Below are 24,970 nucleotides of genomic sequence, written 5' to 3'. Positions count from 1 at the left end.
CTCTCTTTGTTACTTGCCACATCTTGTCATTGTGAAGGGTAAGAAAAGTTTAACAACTCATACTTTCATGAAGAAAAGAGATAACAAAGTACCTGATACAACTGGCTTCAATGATGGCCAATGCTGAAAATCAGCAAATAACATCACAATGTCTGTAGCTACTCATGTTGCATAATTCCTATGACTGGTATCTAGTCACATATATGCTCATAATGTCACAGGCTCATTTATATTTTCTAAAATATTGCTAAATAAACCATTTCCAGAAAATCATCTTGTGGATTACTAGGAGTGCATCCAAATGGAATGACCCTTTTGAATTAAAGACCCTCCTCTCCCCAAACTCACTAGATGTGTTTTCAGGTTTTTTAACAGTAGTTTGTGAGACTGCAACTGTTAATTGATGATCTGCTTTTTGAAGCACTTCAAATAATCCCAAACACTAGACATACAGAGGTGTGAAAAACTATTTGCCCCCTTCCTGATTTCTTATTCTTTTGCATGTTTGTCACACAAAATGTTTCTGATCATCAAACACATTTAACCATTAGTCAAATATAACACAAGTAAACACAAAATGCAGTTTTTAAATGATGGTTTTATTATTTAGGGAGAAAAAATCCAAACCTACAATGCCCTGTGTGAAAAAGTAATTGCCCCCTGAACCTAATAACTGGTTGGGCCACCCTTAGCAGCAATAACTGCAATCAAGCGTTTGCGATAACTTACAATGAGTCTTTTACAGCGCTCTGGAGGAATTTTGGCCCACTCATCTTTGCAGAATTGTTGTAATTCAGCTTTATTTGAGGATTTTCTAGCATGAACCGCCTTTATAAGGTCATGCCATAGCATCTCAATTGGATTCAGGTCAGGACTTTGACTAGGTCACTCCAAAGTCTTCATTTTGGTTTTCTTCAGCAATTCAGAGGTGGATTTGCTGGTGTGTTTTGGGTCATTGTCCTGTTGCAGCACCCAAGATCGCTTCAGCTTGAGTTGACGAACAGATGGCTAGACATTCTCCTTCAGGATTTTTTGGTAGACAGTAGAATTCATGGTTCCATCTATCACAGCAAGCCTTCCAGGTCCTGAAGCAGCAAAACAACCCCAGACCATCACACTACCACCACCATATTTTACTGTTGGTATGATGTTCTTTTTCTGAAATGCTGTGTTCCTTTTACGCCAGATGTAACGGGACATTTGCCTTCCAAAAAGTTCAACTTTTGTCTCATCAGTCCACAAGGTATTTTCCTAAAAGTCTTGGCAATCATTGAGATGTTTCTTAGCAAAATTGAGACGAGCCCTAATGTTATTTTTGCTTAACAGTGGTTTGCGTCTTGGAAATCTGCCATGCAGTCTCTTTCTTATGGTGGAGTCGTGAACACTGACCTTAATTGAGGCAAGCGAGGCCTGCAGTTCTTTAGACGTTGTCCTGGGGTCTTTTGTGACCTCTCGGATGAGTCGTCTCTGCGCTCTTGGGGTAATTTTGGTCGGCCGGCCACTCCTGGGAAGGTTCACCACTGTTCCATGTTTTTGCCATTTGTGGATAATGGCTCTCACTGTGGTTCGCTGGAGTCCCAAAGCTTTAGAAATGGCTTTATAACCTTTACCAGACTGATAGATTTCAATTACTTCTGTTCTCATTTGTTCCTGAATTTCTTTGGATCTTGGCATGATGTCTAGCCTTTGAGGTGCTTTTGGTCTACTTCTCTGTGTCAGGCAGCTCCTATTTAAGTGATTTCTTGATTGAAACAGGTGTGGCAGTAATCAGGCTTGGGGGTGGCTACGGAAATTGAACTCAGGTGTGATACACCACAGTTAGGTTATTTTTTAACAAGGGGCAATTACTTTTTCACACAGAGCCATGTAGGTTTGGATTTTTTCTCCCTAAATAATAAAAACCATCATTTAAAAACTGCATTTTGTGTTTACTTGTGTTATATTTGACTAATGGTTACATGTGTTTGATGATCAGAAACATTTTGTATGACAAACATGCAAAAGAATAAGAAATCAGGAAGGGGGCAAATAGTTTTTCACACCACTGTAGTTTCCATCTCATAATGCCTATATTCACTTTAACTTTCAGCCTATAATTATAAACCTTTCTCAGCACACACTGTGCAATTTGATATTACGTACCATGGTAGGTAATGGACAAGTTGTTACTGGGCAGGACTTCTGACCAACAAATGGAAGAAGAGAATGGACAGGTTATTCAATTCAAAAACTTGCTTTCATTTTAGCACACATCACTTTTGTTTACAATAGTATTTACCAGAAGTGTTTTATTTAACAATATTTTAGCAAAAAACATGCATTTGGGTTATAAGCATACAACTGGCTACCTGAGATATGGAATATGCAACACAAGTAATTGAAGATCTTTTGTCATGGATGTATGGATATTGTTTGCCCCCTTGGAAATCCACTGTATCAGAAACAGTTTCATCTACATTCTCCATGAAAACATTACTTAAAAATGTTCTCTGCCACCAGTACCAACAGCGATGGTCTGATGGGACAGTAAACATGGATAAAAAATTTAAAGATGACCACAGGGTCAAAATGCACATGGAAGTTCATAGAAAAAAAATAAAGTAAATAATACCTCAGATTTAAACTTGAAATAGTTTACCAATTGATAGCACCAGTAGTTTCTGCATTTGTAAGTTATCATAAATACATGATTTTGCCATGTTCAGTCTTAGAGTTCTGGTTCTGACTGGATTGTTTTTTTTCTAAAAAATCTATTTGCTTTTCTTAACTCCATGGCTCTAATGTCAAAATGCCATGTTAGGCCCTCTGATATGAAAATGAAAAGCAAAGGACAGGTCCAATGGACATCAACAAATCTTTGTGATTACAGAGTAAAGACCTGAGCATCATCTGACTACCAGATTCACTATTCTTGTCCTCAACTAACATCAGACAGTGCAAAAAAGTTGATTCTATTCTAAAATACCATAGCGTCTATGAATGAGAAGACCCAGAAATAAAAGGCGTCCACCTCTACTTGGCATATACTGTACATTGGATTTAGAAAATATTCAAATTTTTGCACACATTAATGTGTTGTAGATTTATTCTGAATGGATATATTTGCCATTTTCACTCATTAATCTACACATAATAATCCATAGTGACCAAGTGAACACATGTTTTCAGAAAGGTTTGCAAATTTATTCAAAATCTAAAACTAAAATATCATATTCATGCAAGTATTCATACTCTAAATTCAGCACTGTGTAGTAGCCTATTATGATTTGAATCTTCTTGAGTAAGTTTTTACAAGCTTTGCACACCTGGATTTGGGAAGTTTATTCCATTCTTCCTAGCAGATCCTCTCAAACTCCATTAGATTGGATGGAAAGCATCTGTAAACTACCATCTTCAGATCTCCTTACAGACTTTCTATGAGGTTGAACTCTGGACAGTCAAAGACAGCATTGACAGTATTATGCAGCTGATGAGCAGTGCCTGGTCTATGCCAGGCATACTGCTTGGAGTTCTACCCAAACAGTTCACTATTTGTCTCATTAGTCAATTCTGACAGGTTCTCTCATCCTAACAGATGACTTGTAACCTACCTCCCTGACTAAGGCCCTTCTTGCCCGGCTAATCAGTTTGGCCAGACTGGCCAACTCTAGAAGAATCCTGGTCGTCCCAAATATTTTCCACTGCACAATTATTGAGGCAGCTGTGACCCAGGGAACACACAGTTTTAAAAATAGCTTTACACTCTTGACCTGATCTATACCTCACCAAAATTTTATCTTGGAGGTCTACAGAGAGATCCATGGACTTCATGGCTTGGTTTATATCCTGACATGCAGTGCGATTAGTGGGGCCTTGCACACACAAGAATGTGATTTCAAAAAATGTCTAATCAATTACATTTTTTACGCACAAACTTCAGTCAAGTTCTAGACACCAGGATATTTAAAGCCATCAGGATACATCTGACGTACAATTTGGAGTGCCACAGCAAAGTGTCTGAATACTTACATGAAAGTTTTTAGTTTTTAATAAATTTGCAAACATTTCTGAAAACATGTTTTCACTTTGTCATTATGGGTTATTGCTTTTAGACTGATGGGCCAAAATGGCAAATGTACCCATTTAAATTAAATCTACAACACGATAAATTGTGCTGCAAATGAAGGGGTCTGAACACTTTCTGAATCCACTGTATTAAGCTGTAACTCACAAACTCAAAACAGCAATAATTACAAAGAACAGAGTGCATTTATACACAAGATGTATTTACAGTTTAAGGTTTGTAAGACAATAGATGGTTGAGGTTGAAACAAAATGTTAAGTAAGAGAAAATGTATCTCTGGAAGCCCAAAGTACTTAAGAGCAGTCACATTCTAATAGAGATAGGCCAGCTGGCATCCCAACAGCTCTCTGTAACACAGAATTTGTTTTGCCATCTCAGAAATCTTCTTTTCTTTGCAGTAAAACTGGATTAACCATATCACCTGCACTAATAATCAGTGTAATGTACTGATGTACTTCTTGGTAATTTCTCATGACTTTCTAAAATCAAGGTGAATAAAGCAGACCTTTCATCTCCAGTGGAGTTGGACTAACGGTCTGTTCATCTACACAGGCACTACATTCTGGTGAGTTAGTTAACGTTTATGCTCATAAGGATTGGCACACATTCTGGGTTTGGCTCTCTGTTTGACCCTGATGCTGCTGGGATAAACACTGACCAAAAGAAACCCCGAATTGGATAAAGGTTTAGGGATGAAAACCATTATAAATATATAACCATGAAGCCAATACAGTGATAACCACAACAGAAAGGCATATTTGTTTCAAATATATCTATTTATTCATACTGTGCTATTACAACCTGCAATATAAAATCAATAATGCCACCCCCATGCCATTCCATTACAGCATACACATTTGAATGACAAGAACCAAAAACATCTTAAACGAATCTACCCGAATGTGCTGCTGGTGCTGCTGCTGTTTTCAGTGATCCTGTTGTGTTACACTTTCCTTCTCAAGGATAAAAAGTGAAGCATTTTCAACAAATTGAAATGGACATAAAAGAAAATTAACCTTTCCTTTTATAGATGTCTTGGATACAAATACATAATAAACACATTTGACAGCCTAGGCTTCAAAGCTACTCTAATGACTTCAGACAATTCAACAATAGCCTCTAACAAAGGCTCCAGCTGTCCTGAGTTTAACAGTATTGCCGGCCTATTTATTTAACCCTTCATACAATGAAGACTTTTTTTATAATAAAACAACTGTATTTGCTATTTTCTCTTTTTCTGACAACACAACATACATCTTATTGACCTTTCAGGTGAAAATTTATTTGGCTGCACTGGTGTGTGAGCTGTTATGAGTTCATCTGTACAGTTCTGCTGCCAGGTTAGGCTCCAGCTGCCTATAACTCGGAGTATATAATGCACTTAGTATTAAGGTTTACATTTTAGAAGCAGGTGCACATTCTTTTGCTTTCAGTTATTTGTTAGAAACTTGCTAATCAGTTATGAAATATTATTGCAAAGGCAAACACTTTACAATGAGCACAAATATTCCTAAATGACTCTATATTACCTTTTTCTTGATTTTCATTTCAAATTATGTAGTCTAGTAAAAATACAAAATGTGCAGCATTAGGAAACTGCATATGAAAATAAAGAGGCACCTAAAGTCTAAGAATTAGGATAGATTTTTGTCAAGGTTTTCCGGGATGCTTTGTTTAATTAACATGTGCCATATTAAATTTTGGTTGCACAGTCTTGTCCCATTAAAAATGCTCACATGCTTAATAAAGAGGTAAAATATAAATCACACTGTACTCAAGACAGGCATTTTTTGTCTTTGAAAACTTAACTTACTACAAACACTTGGTGTGGAACAGATGCAATTAATTATTTATGAAAATCAAATTGCTGTGTTTCATACTTATTCTTAAAATATAATCCAGGAAAAGGCATATCTCAAAATATTTTTAATATTAAATTATTAAGGCATTAATACATACTAAACAATATTTGTAAGCAACTTCCTTTGCCAATTTTATGAAGCAAAGAAAAAAATGTATACAGCACCTTGTTTGTCCAGTAACTCGGAGCACTGTTTTACGTGGCAATGCATCTTGGGAGGGTTGAACATCATCCTGAGGAATACAAAATATAGCATTAATAATAGTTCTTCTTCTAAAAAATTGAAATATACACAGCTGGAAAGTTGTAGTCCTACATGAATGACAGTCACACCATGCTTACCATCTTTCTCCTCTTTTTTAACTCAAACATGTTAAGCAGACCTTGACAAAGTGAATAGACTGAATACAGCAAAAGGGTTACAAGAAGTTGTAGTATTTTACTATGTACCACTTGACCAAATGCTGTAAAGTGCAACTCATGAAAGGCTCCGAAAGTAACAAACTATTAAATGATCAGTTTATAAGATGACAATTACTCATTTCTACTGGACTAATTTGACATGCAAGGAAAAACCTGAGTTGCTAATGGAAAAGGTGTTGGTGAGGTCAGCAGCAGGTGCTTACCCAGTGGTCTGAATGTGGATCCTAGTGCAGTGACGGAGACATTGTGCTGCAAAAATCGCACCGTCCTTTGTATGTAATGTAAAATCGAGGTCCTGACTCTCTATGGTTGTTAAAGATCCCTGAATCATCCTTTGTAAACAGTAGGGTGTATCCCAGTGTCCTGGCTAAATTGCACACAATGGCCTAGTCATTCTGGCCCCTTAATCCCTTGTCTCCAATTGGCTAACTATCTTTTACCCCTTCACCACCTAACAGCTAATGTGTGGTGATTAAACTGGTGCAAAATGGCCACTGTCTCATCATCCAGGAAGAGGCTACACATTAGTGGTGGCTGAAGTGGCTCCTCACTAACTGTGTAAAGTGCTTTGAGTAGTGAGAAAAGCACTATACAAATATAAAAAATTATTATTATTATGCTATTGTGAATAAGAACCAACATACACACATAAATGTAAAGAATTATTATTATTATTAATAATAATAATATGCTATTGTGAAAAAGAACTGACATACATAGTGTTTAAAAGAAATGGCAAAACATGTTCAGCCCATATGGCTACACTTCACACAGTGTGGTACAGCATTGTTCTTTCTTTGTAGAGATATCTACTGAGCATCTCTGAAAAGTTTTAATTTAGGTTTTTGTGAGTGCACTACCAGATGAAAAGCAGTTTTACAATAGCCATTGTCACAGAATGACTTATGAGAAAATATAAGCTAGTAAATGTACAAAAAATATTTAATTGCTGCTACTGAAAAATATTTTTTTAATTTTAGTAAATCAACACTGATATACTGTAGATGCCTGCTGTAGGATACTGAAGATAGTAAACAAGGTTATGCCCTATACAGGCACTGTATGGAAGCTAAAACAGTATACAACAGGTACAATCAGTGTAAGCCCCAAAGTTACATGGGGATTAGCTTAGCACCAAAGACAAAGACATGGCAGGTGCACAGCCAAGTAAAGTGAGCAGCACAATGCCACCTACAATTGCAAGACAGCCATGCAGGAAAGAGGCAGAGGAGTTGAGAGCTAGGAGGTGAAACATGATGTTTCTTAACTACAAAAAAATAAATAGGATCCAAAGGAAAAAAAATGTCTAATTAAATAAACTGTACTATGTTTTTATCAAAAAGAATTCCTGGGTCTGTGGGTTTATAGCTGGTGGTGGATTTTAGGAGGCCCAGGCCCCTCATGGATTCCGTGATTATCAGAGGTGGCTCTATGCAGAGAGTGCAAACCTATAAATACTTGGGAGTGCAGCTGGATGATAAATTGGGCTGGACTGCCAAAACTGATGCTCTGTGCAAGAGAGGACAGAGTCAACTATACTTCCTTAGAAGGCTGGCGTCCTTCAACATCTGCAATAAGATGCTGCAGATGTTCTATCAGACAGCTGTGGCAAGCACCCTCTTCTACGCGGTGGTGTGCTGGGGAGGCAGCATAAAGAAGAGGGACACCTCATGCCTGGAAAAACTGGTGAGGAAGCCAGGCTCTATTGTAGGCACAGAGCTGGACAGTTTGACATCTGTGGCAGAGTGACGGGTGCTGTGCAGGCTCCTGTCAATCATGGAGAATCCACTGCATCCACTGAACAGGATCATCTCCAGACAGAGGAGCAGCTCCACTGACATACTGAGGAGATCGCTGCTCCCACACACTATGCAACTCTTCAATTCCACCTGGGGGGTAAACGTTAACATTATACAAAGTTATTGTCTGTTATACCTGCCTTGCACTCTCCACCTTGCACTGCATTTTTATCACTCTTTAATTAATATTGTTTTTATCAGTAAGCTTCTGCTGGAGTACTTGAATTTCCCTTTGGGGATTAATAAAGTATGTATGTATGTATCTATCTATCTATCGCTGCTTGACAACATCTGGACTCAATTGTTGATTATCTCCATGTCAAATTTATTCTTTAAGCTTTAAACATGTATCTTTAAGAAACAGATTTAAAATGTTACTTAAAGACAGTGAACTAAAACAACATAAGTTCGTAGTGAACAGACACATGTGCCACCCATCATAATCATTAAGCTACAAGTTGGGTGTTTAGACCTGAAAGGCATTCTGTGTTTCAGTTCACAGTACTTAAAACCAGAGCTCTCTTTCCAATGTTACTTTTCTGCACATTCAACAGCAGGCAGTCACATAATGGCATTGCCATCGGCATGAATGTCTATCTTTTAACAGCATGCCTTGGCAGCACTGGAAAAAGGAGAACAAGCACCACCTGTACATCTTATCTCGTCCTTTGTAGCAGCAACAGCAGTACTGCTAAAGGCTATTCAAAAATGGTAATCCTTTCATAAATTTCTGGGTAATGTTTTGAAAGCAAGGTTTTAGTTAAATGAGAGAATTATTAGCAAAAAATGCTCTGTGAGCAGCAAAAATGTAGATCTTCAGAATTTGGGATTAAAAAGGAAAAAAGTAAAGAAAAGCATTAGTGCCACATATTTTGACGTGACACGGCCTAGCTCTTAATGCGCATGACTGTCTCACACAAACACATACACATAGTGACACATAACTTGTCTGCTGCAGATCAATGAACCTACAGCCAGAGTTCGGAGTGTTGTCATAGGGAAATGCTTGTGGTTCCCAGCCACCCTTTATATCCAAAGATTCTTTCTGGCAAGAAACACAAGGGGACAGACAATCAAGGACCCATCCAGCTGCATACTGTAAATGCCAAACAATGGTTGCTAGTTTTAGTGTTTTTTGGGCTTGTTGGCGTTTGTGTCATTTCCCTACTTACCACTTCCTGATTTCTTACCATTTGGAGGAACATACTTGAAGGGTTGTGCTTATATTCGCCTTTGCTGCTCAGAATCAGGAAGTGAACAGAATCAATTATCACACGCTTTAGATTCATGATTGAATGAAAGAGTCTGTGAAAAAATGAAAAATGAGATAGATGTGTTTTGCAAAAACTCTGAGCTTGATACCACAGAAAAGACAGACAGCAGATTTGTAATTGTACAATTTACAGCATAAAAATGCATATAAATCAAGGTAAAAGGAGATAAGTAAAATAATACAAGGTTAAATGTCATCAAAACTCAATATTAATCTGTAAACACCACACCATACTTTGTAAGTACAAGTTGATTTAATTACTGGTGTTAGATACCATGGCAAAGAATGATAACATACTGACAAAAAAAATGATACAAGCAATCGGCTTAAACACACTTACCTACAGGAAAAACAAACTACATGATTATGCATAACCTGGAGAAAACCAGTTGTGATATATGGCCATTCATCCCGGCTAATACCCCCCGGCCACCAGATGGAGCCGTTCCTACAGCATGGAGGTGCTCCGAATTCCAGCAGGGCATCATGGACATTGGAGTTTTTCTGTACAGCCCTGCTGGATAACGTCGGGGCCGCCAGGGGAAGCTGAAGGGAGGCCCAGAGACTTGTATTTTCCCTACAACCCGGAAGTACGTCCCAGTCACATGGACAGAGGAAATGACGTGCTTCCAGGTTGAAGAAGAGGAGTTTTTACCTGACCCGGGTCATGGACTATAAAGGACTCTGGGAAATCCCAGATGGACAAGCTGAGATGGGAGGAAGGGAACAACGCGTCTGGGAGAGGAGGATTGGTTATTGTATTTGTTATTGATTTATGAGAATTGTAGAGTCGAGGGTGCTTTGTGCACTGTATAGTTCAAATAAATGTAATTATTGGACTTTTACCTGGTGTCTGGTCTGAGGGTTCAAGGGTACGACAGCGCCCCCTTATCTGTCACACTGTATAGTACTACTGTTGATGCTAAAGGATCAATAAACTAAAATTTATATATATGGGAAAAAAGGTTCAGAAATACCACATGAAGTTCAGTGTCCTCTCTTGATAAGGGTATAAAGTACCTATAAATAGTATTCATCTCCTTGGATGTTTTCATATTTTATTGTTATACAACAATGAATCACAGTGAACTTATTTTTTTATTTTTTTTATATTGACCAACCCAAAAAAAACTCATCAATGTCAAAGTGCAAAATGTTTAAATTAATTACAAATATAAAAGAAGAATTGATCACACAGGTATTCACTCCCTTTAGTATGGCCAACCTAAATCTTTACTGCAGCATCCAATTGGTTTTAAAAGTCACTGATTAACTGTGTGGAGTCAAGGGGTTAAAGTTCATTGTAATATATGTAAATGCACCTTATGTGGAAGGTCCAACTTGTGGGGAGTCAGTATGGTGGCATAACATGCACAATGAAGGCAAAAGAACATCTTAAACCACACTATGAAAAGGTGATTAAAAAGTACTACAGGTCTGTGAATGAACGCAAGAAAATAGCCAATTCACTGAATATCCCAAGGAGTCCAGTTAAATCAATTATTAAGACATGGTAAGAGTATACTGTAGAATGGCTGCAAATCTGACTAGAGCAGGCCATCCAGAAAAACTGAGTGATCCTGCAGGTGTTATAGGGTACAGAGGCTCAGATTGGAGAGAATGTGCAGACAACAACTGTTGTCCAGGTGCTTCGCCAGTCACAGCTTTATGTGGCAAAGAGAATAGCCACTGTCAATCTAAACGCACATGACATCTCAGCTATAGTTTGCCAGAAGGCACATGGAAGACTCTGAAGTCAACTGGAAGAATGGCTGATGAGACCAAAACTGAACATTTTGGCCATCAGTCTGCAATATACTTCATGTCTGGGGTAAGCCAAACACTGCACAAGAACAAACACACCACTGCTGCCATGAAACATGGTGGAAGGAACATCAAGCTGAGTGTATGCTTGGGCTTGTAAAATGAATGCAAACTACCTGATGGACAAAGGGCAAAAAGCCAGTGCAGCCTGCAATAAACACATGCCTTGGAAGAAGATTTGTTTTTCAGCCAAAATGCTCCTCCAAATATGAATCCAAAGCTAAACAGGAATGTTTTAAAAGCTAGAATGTTATTTGCCTGGAGTGGCTGAGTCAGAGTGCAGATCTCAGTCCAATTCAAAGTTTGTGGCTGGACTTGAAAAAAGCTATTCACTCACAATCTCCATGTAACCTTACGGAGTATAAGCAGTTCTGCAAAGAAGAATTAATAGAAGAAAAAAAATTTCAGTACCCTGAAGTTTAAAGCTGATAGAGGCCTGTACACACAGATTCAAGGCTGTCATGGCTGCCAAAAGTGCACATACTAAATACTGACTTGAAGAAGTGAATATTAAGGCAACCAATTATTATGTGTTTTACGTTTGAAATTAATTTATGTAACTATGCAGAGATTTGTTTTCACGTTCACATTAAAAAGACTTATTCTGCTGATGAGTGTCAAAAAAGCCCAATTAAATCCACTGTGACTTAACATTTTATGAGAAGAAAAAAAAACTGCAAAAGCTTCTGTGGGAAAAATAATTTTATAGACATTGTAAATTGTAAAAGAATATAATTACAATACTAAAATACTAGTTGAAATGTTTTTTTAATATAGACCAAAAAAATCCTATTTAAGACTGAATTCAGGATCTAGAGGTTGGCTGCATTTACATATTTGAGTGGATGCCTGAGTGGACAGATGGATGAATGGACTGGTGATTTTCAGTTTAGTTTCTGTATTAGCACAATAGATATGTGAAAACTTACTTTTTGGCAGAGACCATTCACTGCTGACGAAATAATGAAACTTGTATAAGAAATACTAAACAGATTTTTGAAGAATATTTCTGTAATCTATAGACAAGAGCTGACCACAATGGAAATCATGATGGCTAATAGGATTGGTCTACACCTGAACTTTGCCTAGGACTGTGATGAACACCAGATTTCTATAAATCGAGGTACTGTGTAGTTAACTGGAATGGTATTTGAATACTGCATGAATTAAAATGGTAAAAAATATGGCAAGGTGGATGTTTTATTTAAAAAAAAAAAAAACTAGTTCTAACAAATTAGAAAAAGCAAACATCTGCAAAAAAAAAAAAGACATTGAACATGTAGTCCAAGTTAAAAGAAGAAAACTCTCTTACCCTTTGTTACCTTTTTTCCAATGAAAATGTCAAGTTTGTAAACTTATTTTCTTTTTAGCATGGAATAAAAATTCACTTTTTTCATTTTCATAACATCATGCATTGTGACCAAATTATTTTTTGACTCTTTTCCAAAATGCAAGGCCTTGTAGTTTTGTCATTATAATTTTGAAATGCCACCAAAAGCTTCCCAGCAATTTAGTTTTGCTGTTTTCAGTGTCTACAAGATGCTGATGAGCACCTTTTTAAAAGCTAAAATTGTAGCACTGAAAATGCACTGCAGTAATTATCTTTAGAGCAAAATCCTCTCTCATGATTTTAAGATTATGCCACTTATAACATTTTATTTTACACTTGTATTTTTTATTTTTTACTTCACATTGTAATTTTTTCTATTTTATTTGGGTCTTTTTTATTAATACTTCACACCACACCAAAGTGTGTGTTTCTTTATGGTCTTGGCCATATCGTGTATGTTGTTTACACCTTTACTTCCACCTGTGATCAGGAGGCATTTGTGTGACATCACAGGCCATTTCCAATTTTAGGTGAAGGTGCACTATCAGTAGCATCCATGTTTCTGGATTGACTTTTGACCCTGTTGTGTTTTTAGCTTATGAGTTTTTCTTTAATGCCTTGGCTCATCCACTTAGTCTTTTGGCCTACAGTCTTTTCCATCATAGCAGAACACGTTTTTTAATTCACTGGTTAAAAGTCCTGTCTTCAATTCAAAGGCACAGTATTATGGGAATGTGTTTTCCTGTTTATGATGTACACAGCTTTCTTGGCCATCACTACAAATAACATGGGGCATGTTACATGTAAAAAAATATAATTTTTGGGTAGAGCAGCGTTTCTCAACCTTTAAGTATTTGCGACCTGAGTTTTCATAACAGTTTTAATCTGCCCCCCCTAACATTTTTTTGAAATCTAGATGCATATTTTATTATACCTAGTTAACTTTTATCTAACTCTATATTTATTGTTCTAGTATCAGAATGTAGTTTAAGTTAATTTGTTTTGATTTCAACAGATGTTTTTTTCATATTTTGGATTCTTGTTTTCTTTTTTTCACATCTTCGCGCCCCCCTAGGGGGGCCTGCCCCACAGGTTGAGAACCGCTGCAGTACAGTATTCCTTTAAAAAAGACTCTGTCTTTTAAGATATTTTTCCATACCACTGTAATATTATAGTGGGGGAAATTATGCCTACTGCAAGTAATAAAAACATTTACAACTTATGATGTATTTTTGCACGATAAACTTGGAAATTAAAGTGATTCCACATAAATTAAAAGTAAGCACATAAGAGGTATGTTGGCTGCCTATCATAATCGATTACAGCACTTTAGACTACATCTTTAAATAAAACAATTCCTCATTTCACCATATTTACATATTATTTAAAAGTCACATCTTTAATTTGGATTCTTGAAACAACAAAATAAAATGTACAGAACAGTCAGACCGATTTTGGCTTTGGTTTTAACTGAAAGTACAATTAAAACTTTTTGTATGCTTTTAGCACATTTTTGGTTTTGGTTGAGAACTGAACAAAATTGTTTTGTTATGCTTTTTCAATTTTATATCAGCACTGAAAAAATGGTTGAAAAACCCATTGCTATTGCCTTATATTGACATGAAACTCAACGGTGGTTAATTAGGAATTACTTCTGACATATAAAACATTTGTGTCATGTTCAGTAACATTTGCTTTTAATTCTGTTTATTTGTAATACAATTTTGCTAGATAATTGAATGGGAGGTTTTAGCAAGTTTAGCATATACTTTAGATCTATGTTAGGATCAGAATAAGAAAACATAAGCAATTTTATTTTTCGTGTGGATGGATAAATAGCATTAAACTAAAATTTGTTTAGCTCAACTAAATTTACTTCAACTAAAGCATCACTTCTTGTATTTGCATTAGAAGAAAAAATGTAATATTAGCAGCAGAACTAATACATTGCGACCTACATCACTCTGGCCTTTATTTAAAATACATGATATACACAACTGCGGTGGGTTGGCGCCCTGCCTGGGATTGGTTCCTGCCTTGCGCCCTGTGATGGCTGGGATTGGCTCCAGCAGACCCCCGTGACCCTGTGTTCGGATTCAACGGGTTGGAAAATGGATGGATGGATGATATACACAAAATACATAAGATATACTGTACAGCTAAATTTTTAACTTACTGACAAAATCAGTTAATCAATATTTTCTTCAGAAACTAAAAAAACAGTAGTTTAATTTAGGTGTGGGGTAACATAAATCACTTAATAAACAAATAAATCTGATTAGAAAATATTTTTCCTATCTGTACACTTTTCACATATTTTGAATAAGTCAATAAGCCATCTACTTGAAATCCAAGCCTTATGACAACATTTAATGAAATGAGTACACTCACACATAGCAGTAGCCTCTAGGGAAGTGCCTGCTGAAATGTAATCTGTAATAGGAACTATGCACAACAACATAATTGACTTATAACTGAAACATATGGTGTTAAAATGTTGAGCAACGCATGGTTCAAATGATAAACCTATAAGAATAATATAATTGTATGATTCCTACATAAAGTACAATGAGTGTTACTTTCAAATATTTAACTGATACACATTTTACCTGAACGTAATTACTTTCAGTGGAGAATACAGTATAAAAAAAAGCTTTGTACATCCTGAGAGAACAAATGAGCACAGAATTAAATTTCTCAAGGAGGTACACCTTAAATACTTCTTCCAACTCCAATCTGCTATACATCTCTACTATTTCTACTCTTCATCTGACACTTGAAGCCAAGAAAATGATGCTCTTCATCTATCAAAAAACAAAGAAAAAAAACCACTAGATACTTACACTACATCTGTTAAAGGGGTTACCACTTGTTTCTAATCGCTTCTAGAAAAGTGACAGCTAAGTGACTAGAAAGGCTGCATTGTAGTTGCTGAGAGATGATGTGTTGGCTTTGAATTAGGACAACAGAGATATTATTCCTCTTATTTTTTTTAGTACAAACACTTCCAAAGACTGCAGTCTGCAATACATGCTAGTTACATGTACTAATTAAATGCATTGCATTTCAAATTCCAACAAATGGTGTATACAATCAAGAGTACAAAATAAAAGAAATTTTAAACAGAAAAACATCCCATTGACAGTCACATAATACAATTTAGATGATAGTATAATTGTGGGGGGTCTCAAATTGCGGTCCTAGGAAATTGGCATCCTCTCTTTAAAAAGCCGTTAATGGGATTTGTTATTTATTTGTTAAAGGTATTATATACATATTATTTTATATAAATATTGGTTCAGATATACAGTGCAGTAAAAAATTATTTGTACACTGTGAAAAAATGTAAATAAAATTTGAGAATATTGAAGAACAAACTGTTGTCTAAAATGTTACAAAAACTTGTGTGTTATGTAAAGAAACAAGAAAAACTTTTACTCAAAACATACTATGTTCCAGATGTGTTTTCAAATTATGCAATTTATTGCCTTCAAACAATTATTTCTAAACCTGGCCAATGGAGTTTTGTCAAAGTCCTGCTTAGTATTTGGTAGGCCCTCCTTTGGCAGCAGTAACAGCATTCAGCCTCCTGGGCATGTTTTCAACAAGGGTGTTGCAAATGGCTGGGCAAGGCCCTACCATGTGCACTGGAGCACGTCTTTCAAATTCTGTTTGTTGTTTGGTGGGTCTACTGAGCATTTCCTTTTTAATCTCATGCCAGAGGTGATAAATAGGAATGAAATCCAGAACTGATGAAAGTGCTTGAGTGTCCCCTACATTTTTTTTTGGTGAGGAAGGCGTGTATGCTCGAGGTCGTTATCTTGCTGGAAAATGTAATGACGCCAAAGCAGTTTGACAGCAGAAAGTGATTCAAAATGCCTTCAATAAAATGCAAATTGGTGACACTGGAAGCTACCATGAAACCCCAAATGTAATGCTTCTTCAAACTTTCTCTTCAACAGATCAGACGATTGGCACTCCCAGTGACATCACATCCAGGTCACTGTTTCCTGGCCCCGCCCATTCTGGTCTGGCTTCTTCTAAACGGGTGCCGCCCCCATTTTGAATCACTCACGTTTGACTTCAGTATGAAAAGACCAATTAATAAATTTGACATATTTTGTGCTTTTTCCTCCCACCAATTATATGGAGCTCGCATTCGAGGTACCCCAACATTTTATCTTGTCTTTTCTTATATTTTACAGCAATTTTATATTACTATTGATAGATTGATTTGTTACACGCAGGCACACACTTGTAACATAATTAACAATTAATGAGAGAGGAACAGGATAGATTGAAATCTGATTTCTCCAAATGGGAAGTAAACACCTTAAAACTTTCCTATGAAGACAATGGTGGCAGTACATATGATTCGCTTTAATCAGTTTATACTTATAATCAGTTTATACTTCACATATATACTGGTGTAAGTGTAGTATATAAAAACATATTAACAACTAGGTGCTCTCACCTTGTACCATAATCAACAACAACCCAGTCTTTTCCAGTTCCTGTAATAGCATCATGATGCTGGAAAAGGCCCAAATTTCTTCTTGCTTCTGTAAGCATCTTATAATTCTCTGAGGATGGGAACACTTCCATTTTAGAAAACTTCTTAACACTTGCCAGGGCGAATGAGTAGATTATTTCTGCTGCCCTGAAAAAGTAATTGAGACAAGAGTTTGTTAATCTTTTAGTCGTTATATGGTTTTAAAAATCATCAACAAATTAGAATAATTCTGTCATGTACAATGTACAAGCATAATTTTCCATCAGCAGATATTTTTTCACTTATTTTAAGTGATGCACTATGGATGAACTCATATATTACAACGAATAAGAAAGAAAATGGCGAACAATTACATTGATAAGAATCTTATTTAATAAGACAACCAAGGTCATTGATCATGATTGTATGACATGAAGTATACATAGAGCAGATTAATGTGGATTAATAAATTTTATTTTAATTTAACAAGTCACACCATACACACCATATTGTGCTTCCAACTTGAGTGGTCATTCCCTTCTCTAACTTTCCCTAAATCCTTAACAATTTATATAAATATTATCTGTAAATAGTTTTTCTTATTTTTATTATTCAAAAATGAAACTAATTCAGACTTACTAAAATGGAACTCTTTATTGTTTTAATTAACAGCATAAAATGTAAATTAACTCCACATCAAACCTCAGACCAACAACACACACACATTACTTTCCAACCCAACACTAGAAAAAAAAATAAGGAAACTGGGAAGCCATGAAGAAAAATTACTGTACATGAATATAATTTTAAGCTACTCATGTTATACAGAATGCAGCATCATGTGGCAAACAGCTGAACGGATACGCTTTAAACAAAAATGTTGTTGGTCTAGGTGAAAAATAATAATAATGCTGGTCAACAAAGACTTTTACCACAGAACAACTGTTAAGTTTGAAATGTATTCATAATGTGTCTTTCATCCGTTAGTTTTTGAGTTATGTATTTTTTTTACACTGTATATTTAGTATATAAACAATTATTAAGATGTGCAGATTTTATAAAGTTACATTAAGGAATAAAATGTTATTGCTGTTTGTGAAAATTTTATAACTTTCCAGACTTGGGTGTTGGTGCCAGATGGTCTGGACAGCGTATTTTAGAAACTGCTGAGCTACTGGGATTTTCTGGTACAACCATCTCTAGGGGTTTACAGAGAATGGTCTGAAAAAGGGAAAAATATCCAGAGAGCAGCAGTTGCCTGGGTGAAAAGGCCTTGTAGATGCCAGAGGCCAAAGGAGAATGGCCAGACTTGTATCAGCTAATAGAAGGTCAGATAACCACTCGTTACAACCAAGGTATGCAGAAGAGCGTCTGTGAATGCACAACTCATTGAACTTGCAGCATATGGGCTACAGTAGTAGAAGACTACATCAGCTGCCACTCCTGTCAGGTAAGAACAGGCAAATGAGGCTACAATTTGCCCAGACTCACTGAAATTGGGCAATAGAAGATTGTAAAAATGTTGCCTGGTCTGATGAGTCTCAATTTCTGCTGTGACATTTGGATGGTATGATCAGACTTTGGTGTTCACAACATGAAAGCCTGGATCCATCCTGCCTTGTATCAATGGTTCAGGCTGGCTGATGGTGCTGGTGTAATGTTGTGAGAGATATTTTCTTGGCACACAACCAAATAAGCATTGTTTTAATGCCACAGCCTACTTGAGTACTGTTGCTGACTAGGGTTGGGTTTGTGATTCTGATTCACAATACCCTGATTCAATTCGATATTGAGTTTATCTTGACTGAATTAGCATGCACTGATATATTTGAAGTGGTTGCTTTTTTAGAAATTGCTTAACCATGCATTGAGAGCAATAATATAAATGTGACAAATTTCAGCAACGCTTTATTAGTCTACATAGTGACTTCATAACATATGCAGAAGTATGGAATGACATTTAAGAAGTAATACGTCATTAGTAATTAACAGTTAACAATGTGGAACAAAATATTTCTCTTAATAAAAAAAAACAAAAAACTTTTCTTTATAGCACTGCACTCATTCAAAATTCAGCTTCATTTAACTAACATATGCATCTCCATATCTGAGTCTACACATATTATAGGAAGGTGGGAGCTCCTTGTTTCAATACAATGCAATGGCATAAACATGTATATCATCTTACAAATAATTTATTATTATAAAATAATCAAATATTCCTTTTTAAATAATAAATGTGTCACACATGTGCGAGTAGGAGGCAGCTAAAGGGCCTGAGTAATTGTAATGAAACATCCGACCAGGGGGTGGCGGAGTGCACTGACGGTCTTTCTCAGTTCCCTACAGACCTTTTCATGGAAATTCTGCAAGGTTCCGGCACCTCAGAAGACATCACTTCCGGTGCTGGCCCCTTTGTTGACATCACTTCTGATTCTGGCCCCTTTAATGACATCACTTCCTATACGGGCCGTTAAAGCTTCCATCTTTGTCTCATGTAATCAGTTTTGTTTTGGACTCAGTCTCGTGAATATCTCTTTGAAAATTTACTACATTTTCAGCCAGGATACATTATACGGGTGCCTGCCCCAAAACTTTATGATGTCTGGGGTGATTCTTTGTGACAAATGTTATTCAATAACCTATTCATGTGCTATGAATCTCCATGTAGACACCCTTCAACTAAACTGTAACCCAAAAATATTCCCATATTGGACATTTAAAATAATCCTGAATTTGTCAAAATTAAAGATACTGTAGGAAGACTCGTGTCTTTCTGTAATTCTTCAGTTGCTCACTTGTAGCAGTCATGTTCTGTCTCTAAACTGTGTCCTCATAGTCCTCAGAAAAAAATCAAGCATTTTAAATGAGGACCTAGGGCTGATGCTTGTTGACAGCAGCATTGAATAAATGTAAGATAAAAGAAAAAGAATCTGCAATTGTGACTGGTAGCGCTGCTATTATGGAGCTATTTCAAGTCGGCTGCCCTGAGCACACACTTCTGTTTTGTATTGCATGCTGCTCTGAAAATTCCAACAATTACCCACTTGCTTTTGCTGGGTGATGCATATTGCAAACGTTTTCCACCGTAGCAGTACAGATAGCCACATGATTAAAGAGAAGCAACATTTATTGGACTCTCCAATACACAAACGTGTGATGATACAGTCATGCAATGGAACAGTGCCCTGGAAATGCTAGAAGGGTTTTTTAAACAACAGCAAGTCATATCAGCAGCTTTGTATATAGGCAGCAAGGTTGTTCCCAGTGTGATTGGCATACAGCGTGCTTGCCTGCAACACATTTACCATAGATGCCTAGTAATTTTTAATGTGTGATTGTCACATAGGAATCTGCTGTCCTGGATGTTCAGCTGTCCACACATCTGATTTAAGTGTCGAAGATTTAGATTTCAGTTAAAGAAGACACATCATTTTATGTGAGATAGTAAAGTGACTTTTCCATAGAAAGCCTTAAGAGGCACACTAGTTACATCTACTGGATCGGACATCAAAAACAAAGATAAGCAAAAATCTACATATAGCAATTGAGCAGGATTGGGATTCACAAGATCGATCTAGAGACTTTAAGAATCTTTATCAAATTGTTTAAATGAAAAATAACAATTGGAAAATCGATATTTTTTTACCCAGGCCTATTACTGACCATGTCCATCCCTTTATGACCGCAATGTACCCATTTTCTGATGGCTACTTCCAGTAGGAATAACGTGCCATGTCACAAAGCTCAGATCATTTCAAACTAGTCTGTTGTACAAGACAATGAGTTCACTGTACTCAAAAGGCGTCCGCAGTCACTTGATCTCAATCCAATTGAGCACCTTTGGGATGTGGTGGAACAGGAGATTCTCATCATGGATTTACAGCCGAGAAATCTGCAGCAAATATGTGACACTTTTAAGTCATTTATGGACCAAGAATAATTATCTCAGTTCCGAAGGCAAAATGGGGTCCAACCCGGTACTAGCCACGTATAACTAATAAAGTGGCATTTGAATATATGTGTGAGAGAGAGAGAGAGAGAGAGAGAGAGAGAGAGAGAGAGAGAGATAGATAGATAGATATTTTATTAATCCCAAGGGGAAATTCACATAATCCAGCAGCAGCATACTGATACAAAAAACAATATTAAATTAAAGAGTAATAAAAATGCAGGTAAAAACTGACAATAACTTTGAATAATGTTAACGTTTATCCCCCCGGGTGGAATTGAAGAGTCGCATAGTGTGGGGTCTCCTCAGTCTGTCAGTGGAGCAGTACAGTGACAGCAGTCTGTCGCTGAAGCTGCTCCTCTTTCTGAGATGATCCTGTTTAGTGGATGCAGTGGATTCTCCATGATTGACAGGAGCCTGTTCAGCACCCGTCACTCTGCCACAGATGTCAAACTGTCCAGCTCCATGCCTACAATAGAGCCTGTCTTCCTCACCAGTTTGTCCAGGTGTGAGGTGTCCCTCTTCTTTATGCTGCCTCCCCAGCACACCACCGCGTAGAAAAGGGCACTTGCCACAACCATCTGAGAGAACATCTGCAGCATCTTATTGCAGATGTTGAAGGACGCCAACCTTCTAAGGAAGTATAGTCAGTTCTGACCGTTCTTACACAGAGCATCATTATTGGCAGCCCAGTCCAATTTATCATCCAGCTGCACTCCCAGGTATTTATAGCGCTGTACCCCTGTCATTTTGGAATGCAGGGCAGGTGCTGCCATCTATCCGCAACAAAAAGAACTTTTTGTGAATTCTCTATGTAATAAACTTAATAAGTTATAGCGTAATGAAAATTGCATAATTAGATCTAGACCACCCTATAAATATATATATATATATATATATATATATATATATATATATATATATATATATATATATATATATATATATACTTTAATCTTGAATTACATGTCTGGAATAAACTAAATATAAGCATACATTTTCATGTTTCCTCAACCAAGCCCCCTCTTGATTTCATTTTCCATTAGTAATCGGGCTAATTTGTGCCTTCCTTGGTGGATGGTAGAGGGAGCTTAAGTGATCAGGATTAGAAAATGAGAAAAAAAAATGTCGTACATGGCCGTCTATCCCTTTGGCAGGGTGGAATGGATTATGCACAGAATAAGACGCTAGCTGAAACAGCACTTTTTTCCCCTTGCGTGCTTGTGACACAAAGACATGACCAGCACGATACAGTGTTATTCAATCTTAGGGGGGTTGGGGTTGTTTTTTGGGGAGGGCGAGGTCTCACCATGGGAAACTGCAATTGGCAGTATGGCATGATTCAGTGACATTAGATCAAAAAGTAATCCCTTGTGAAAGTTTGTGCAGGGTTATTCAGCGACATTTGATTATTATTGAGGGGAGGAGGGAACTCACCAGGTGAAAATGGAAGGAGTAGTGTGGCACAGCACAATACAAACACATTCGAGTGAAGAGAGATTATGCGTGACAGTTTACTTAAAGTGAGAACTTTGATAAAAGTAGATTCACTCAGATGTAATGTGCTGCTCGACTTGACATATACTTGTGCAAATAGCATATTTTAATAACAAAAGAGAATAGACAACATGGAAATGTATGATTTATTTGGAAGAAGGCATCCTTGGGTATGTAAAAATATGATTATTGCTTTTGATTGAATTGTGGATTTATTGCAATTAATTAATAAAATTAATTAAGTGCTATGAAACATCGCATACATGCATAAATGGTTAATTTTGAATTTTGTTATGCACTGTAATATAAGGCTAAAAATGTTGTCTAGTGGTAGGCATGTATCTAAAATGAGGTTATTTGGCCTTTTTAAATAGTTGGGTTGTGGATTGTCCAAATCAGACTAAACATCAGTATAATTACTTCAAACGAGCTCCTGAATAAGTCAATCTTTTAGATAAAACTATTCAGGCAGTAAAGCTGTTTATTTCTTTAAATATCTAGCTTATAGGCACCACTTCTAACAGCCTAATTCTTATTTGCCTGCATGACGCAGAAATGGAAAATGCTAAAGTACATTTCATGAATCAATATTCATATAATAATAATAATTCTTTGCATTTATATAGCGCTTTTCTCACTACTCAAAGTGCTTAGCAATTGCAGCCTAAGAGCCTTGCTCAAGGGCCCAACAGAGCAGAGTCCCTTTTGGCATTTACAGGATTCGAACCGGCAACCTTCCGATTGCCAGTGCAGATCCCTAGCCTCAGAGCCACACTCCACCTATATGGCAGTTGGCCATGAGATTTGTGACTTTTTAATAATCATATTTAAAATAAACTTTTGACAAACATACTGTATATGCAAGCAAATTTACAAATATAACATTAATATCTGGGGTTTGCTGTTGGGGTATTCATACAAAAAAACTATATATATACTCATATACTATTATGCTTATGTCATTCATCTTATTATTTAGTGTCATCCTTTTGCTTCAGAAGATTCAAATGGGAATTGCAATTCCTGGCAGCTGAGAAAAATTCAGTTTTGTCTGCAGACAAACTTTGAATATTTTAAACTTAATAAAAGGACTGTCAGCTTTATAGAGATAAGTTCTTTTATAATGGAAACTATTCTTGTTACATCTTTTACATCTTATCTCAATACTTCTATATTGAATAATAAACATTTTTCCCAAAAGGTAGTTTTAAAAATAAGAATTTATGCAAAAAATGTTTCACATGGGAGCCTGAACTGTACAACTATATTGCACAAACAATTCCATCAGTTTTTTTTTAATTTAATGAATGCACACATTATGGTATAACTAAGTGAGTGAGGGATATTATTTTAACTGATTTTTGTTTTCAAAATGTTGTAGTTATTGAGGCTTTCAAAATCAACCAAACACTTCCATTATCCAAAGGGCATGTTCTATAGTGTTCATTAAAAGAAGTGAACTTACGTAAAAGACAAAGGGTGTACCCTAGAAAAGGTCTTGGACATTTTAAACGTTTTGGATTATGTACTTGAGAATACCAGTAGTAGACATGGTGAAGTGCATAGAAGACAGAAATCACAAAGTGCTTGTTCAAACAGAACTGTATATAGTGACATGCAAAATTTTCTGCTCACTTAATTATTCATAGTAACAGACATTTTAAGCAAGGATGCCCAATGTTTTGCATGGTATTTTTGAAAAGGGGTTTCTGTGAATAATCTGGTTATTAAAGTGCATTTAAACACACTCACTGATGTGTCTGAAAAAGATTTAAAATAAGATGAGATTACTGAAATACTCCATTTGATATCTTTAAATATGGAAAATGGCTTTCAAATTCTCTACTATAAAGAAGAAGCAATTATTTTCTTAGCACTGCATGAGATTTGGCTTAACTAAATGGGTAAATATGTAATGTTTTCCAAAACCTACTCTCTTTAGTGTCTAGGGAAAAAAAAAGCGAATACTGTAAGAATTTTCAGGTCATGGTTGCTACAAAAGGACTGTGTGCTGCAAGGACAGCATTTTTCCAAATAAGAGCAGCTGCCACCATTCACAAGCACTAACAGTGCAGCAGTAACCATCGACTGCAGAGTCAATAATGAGAGGTGACCAAATTTCTGTCACTCCTAACTAATCAAATATCAATCTCTTACTTCCTCTTTTGCATTTAGAAAGGAACTGAACAAGGCCATCCTTTACCCCCTTTATTTGAGACTCTAGCCACTGCTCATTATATACAGCATATCCTCCAAAAATATCTTTATATGTCAATTTCACCCATTTCTTTCTTGTTAATTCCCCCTCAGATATCTCACATATCCCTAATTTGCTTATTTCTTATGAGGGCATGTCTGGTTATAAAATTCCTCTGTCTAAATTTACTCTTCTCCTTTTCAATAAACTGCCAGCAGTTGTCTCATTCATCATTTATCACTTTGACAAATTCCTTTAG

At 36.4% G+C, this 24,970-nt stretch overlaps 1 protein-coding gene across 1 annotated transcript in view; it reads right to left on the bottom strand.

Annotated features, from left to right (window-relative positions):
- Window positions 1–24,970, bottom strand: part of man2a1 (mannosidase, alpha, class 2A, member 1) — a 446,136-nt gene that overhangs the window by 118,035 nt on the left and 303,131 nt on the right. The window contains exons 10-12 of the mRNA XM_039757985.1: window positions 17,048–17,233; window positions 9,337–9,451; window positions 6,090–6,157 (exon numbers count right to left, since the gene is read on the bottom strand). Coding sequence (XP_039613919.1) covers window positions 6,090–6,157; window positions 9,337–9,451; window positions 17,048–17,233 — 369 coding nt within the window. The remainder of the gene's footprint in view (window positions 1–6,089; window positions 6,158–9,336; window positions 9,452–17,047; window positions 17,234–24,970) is intronic.

This window comes from Polypterus senegalus, chromosome 7 (assembly GCF_016835505.1).
Source record: "Polypterus senegalus isolate Bchr_013 chromosome 7, ASM1683550v1, whole genome shotgun sequence".
NCBI lineage: Eukaryota > Metazoa > Chordata > Cladistia > Polypteriformes > Polypteridae > Polypterus > Polypterus senegalus.
This window is presented reverse-complemented; position numbering and strand designations above follow the sequence as displayed.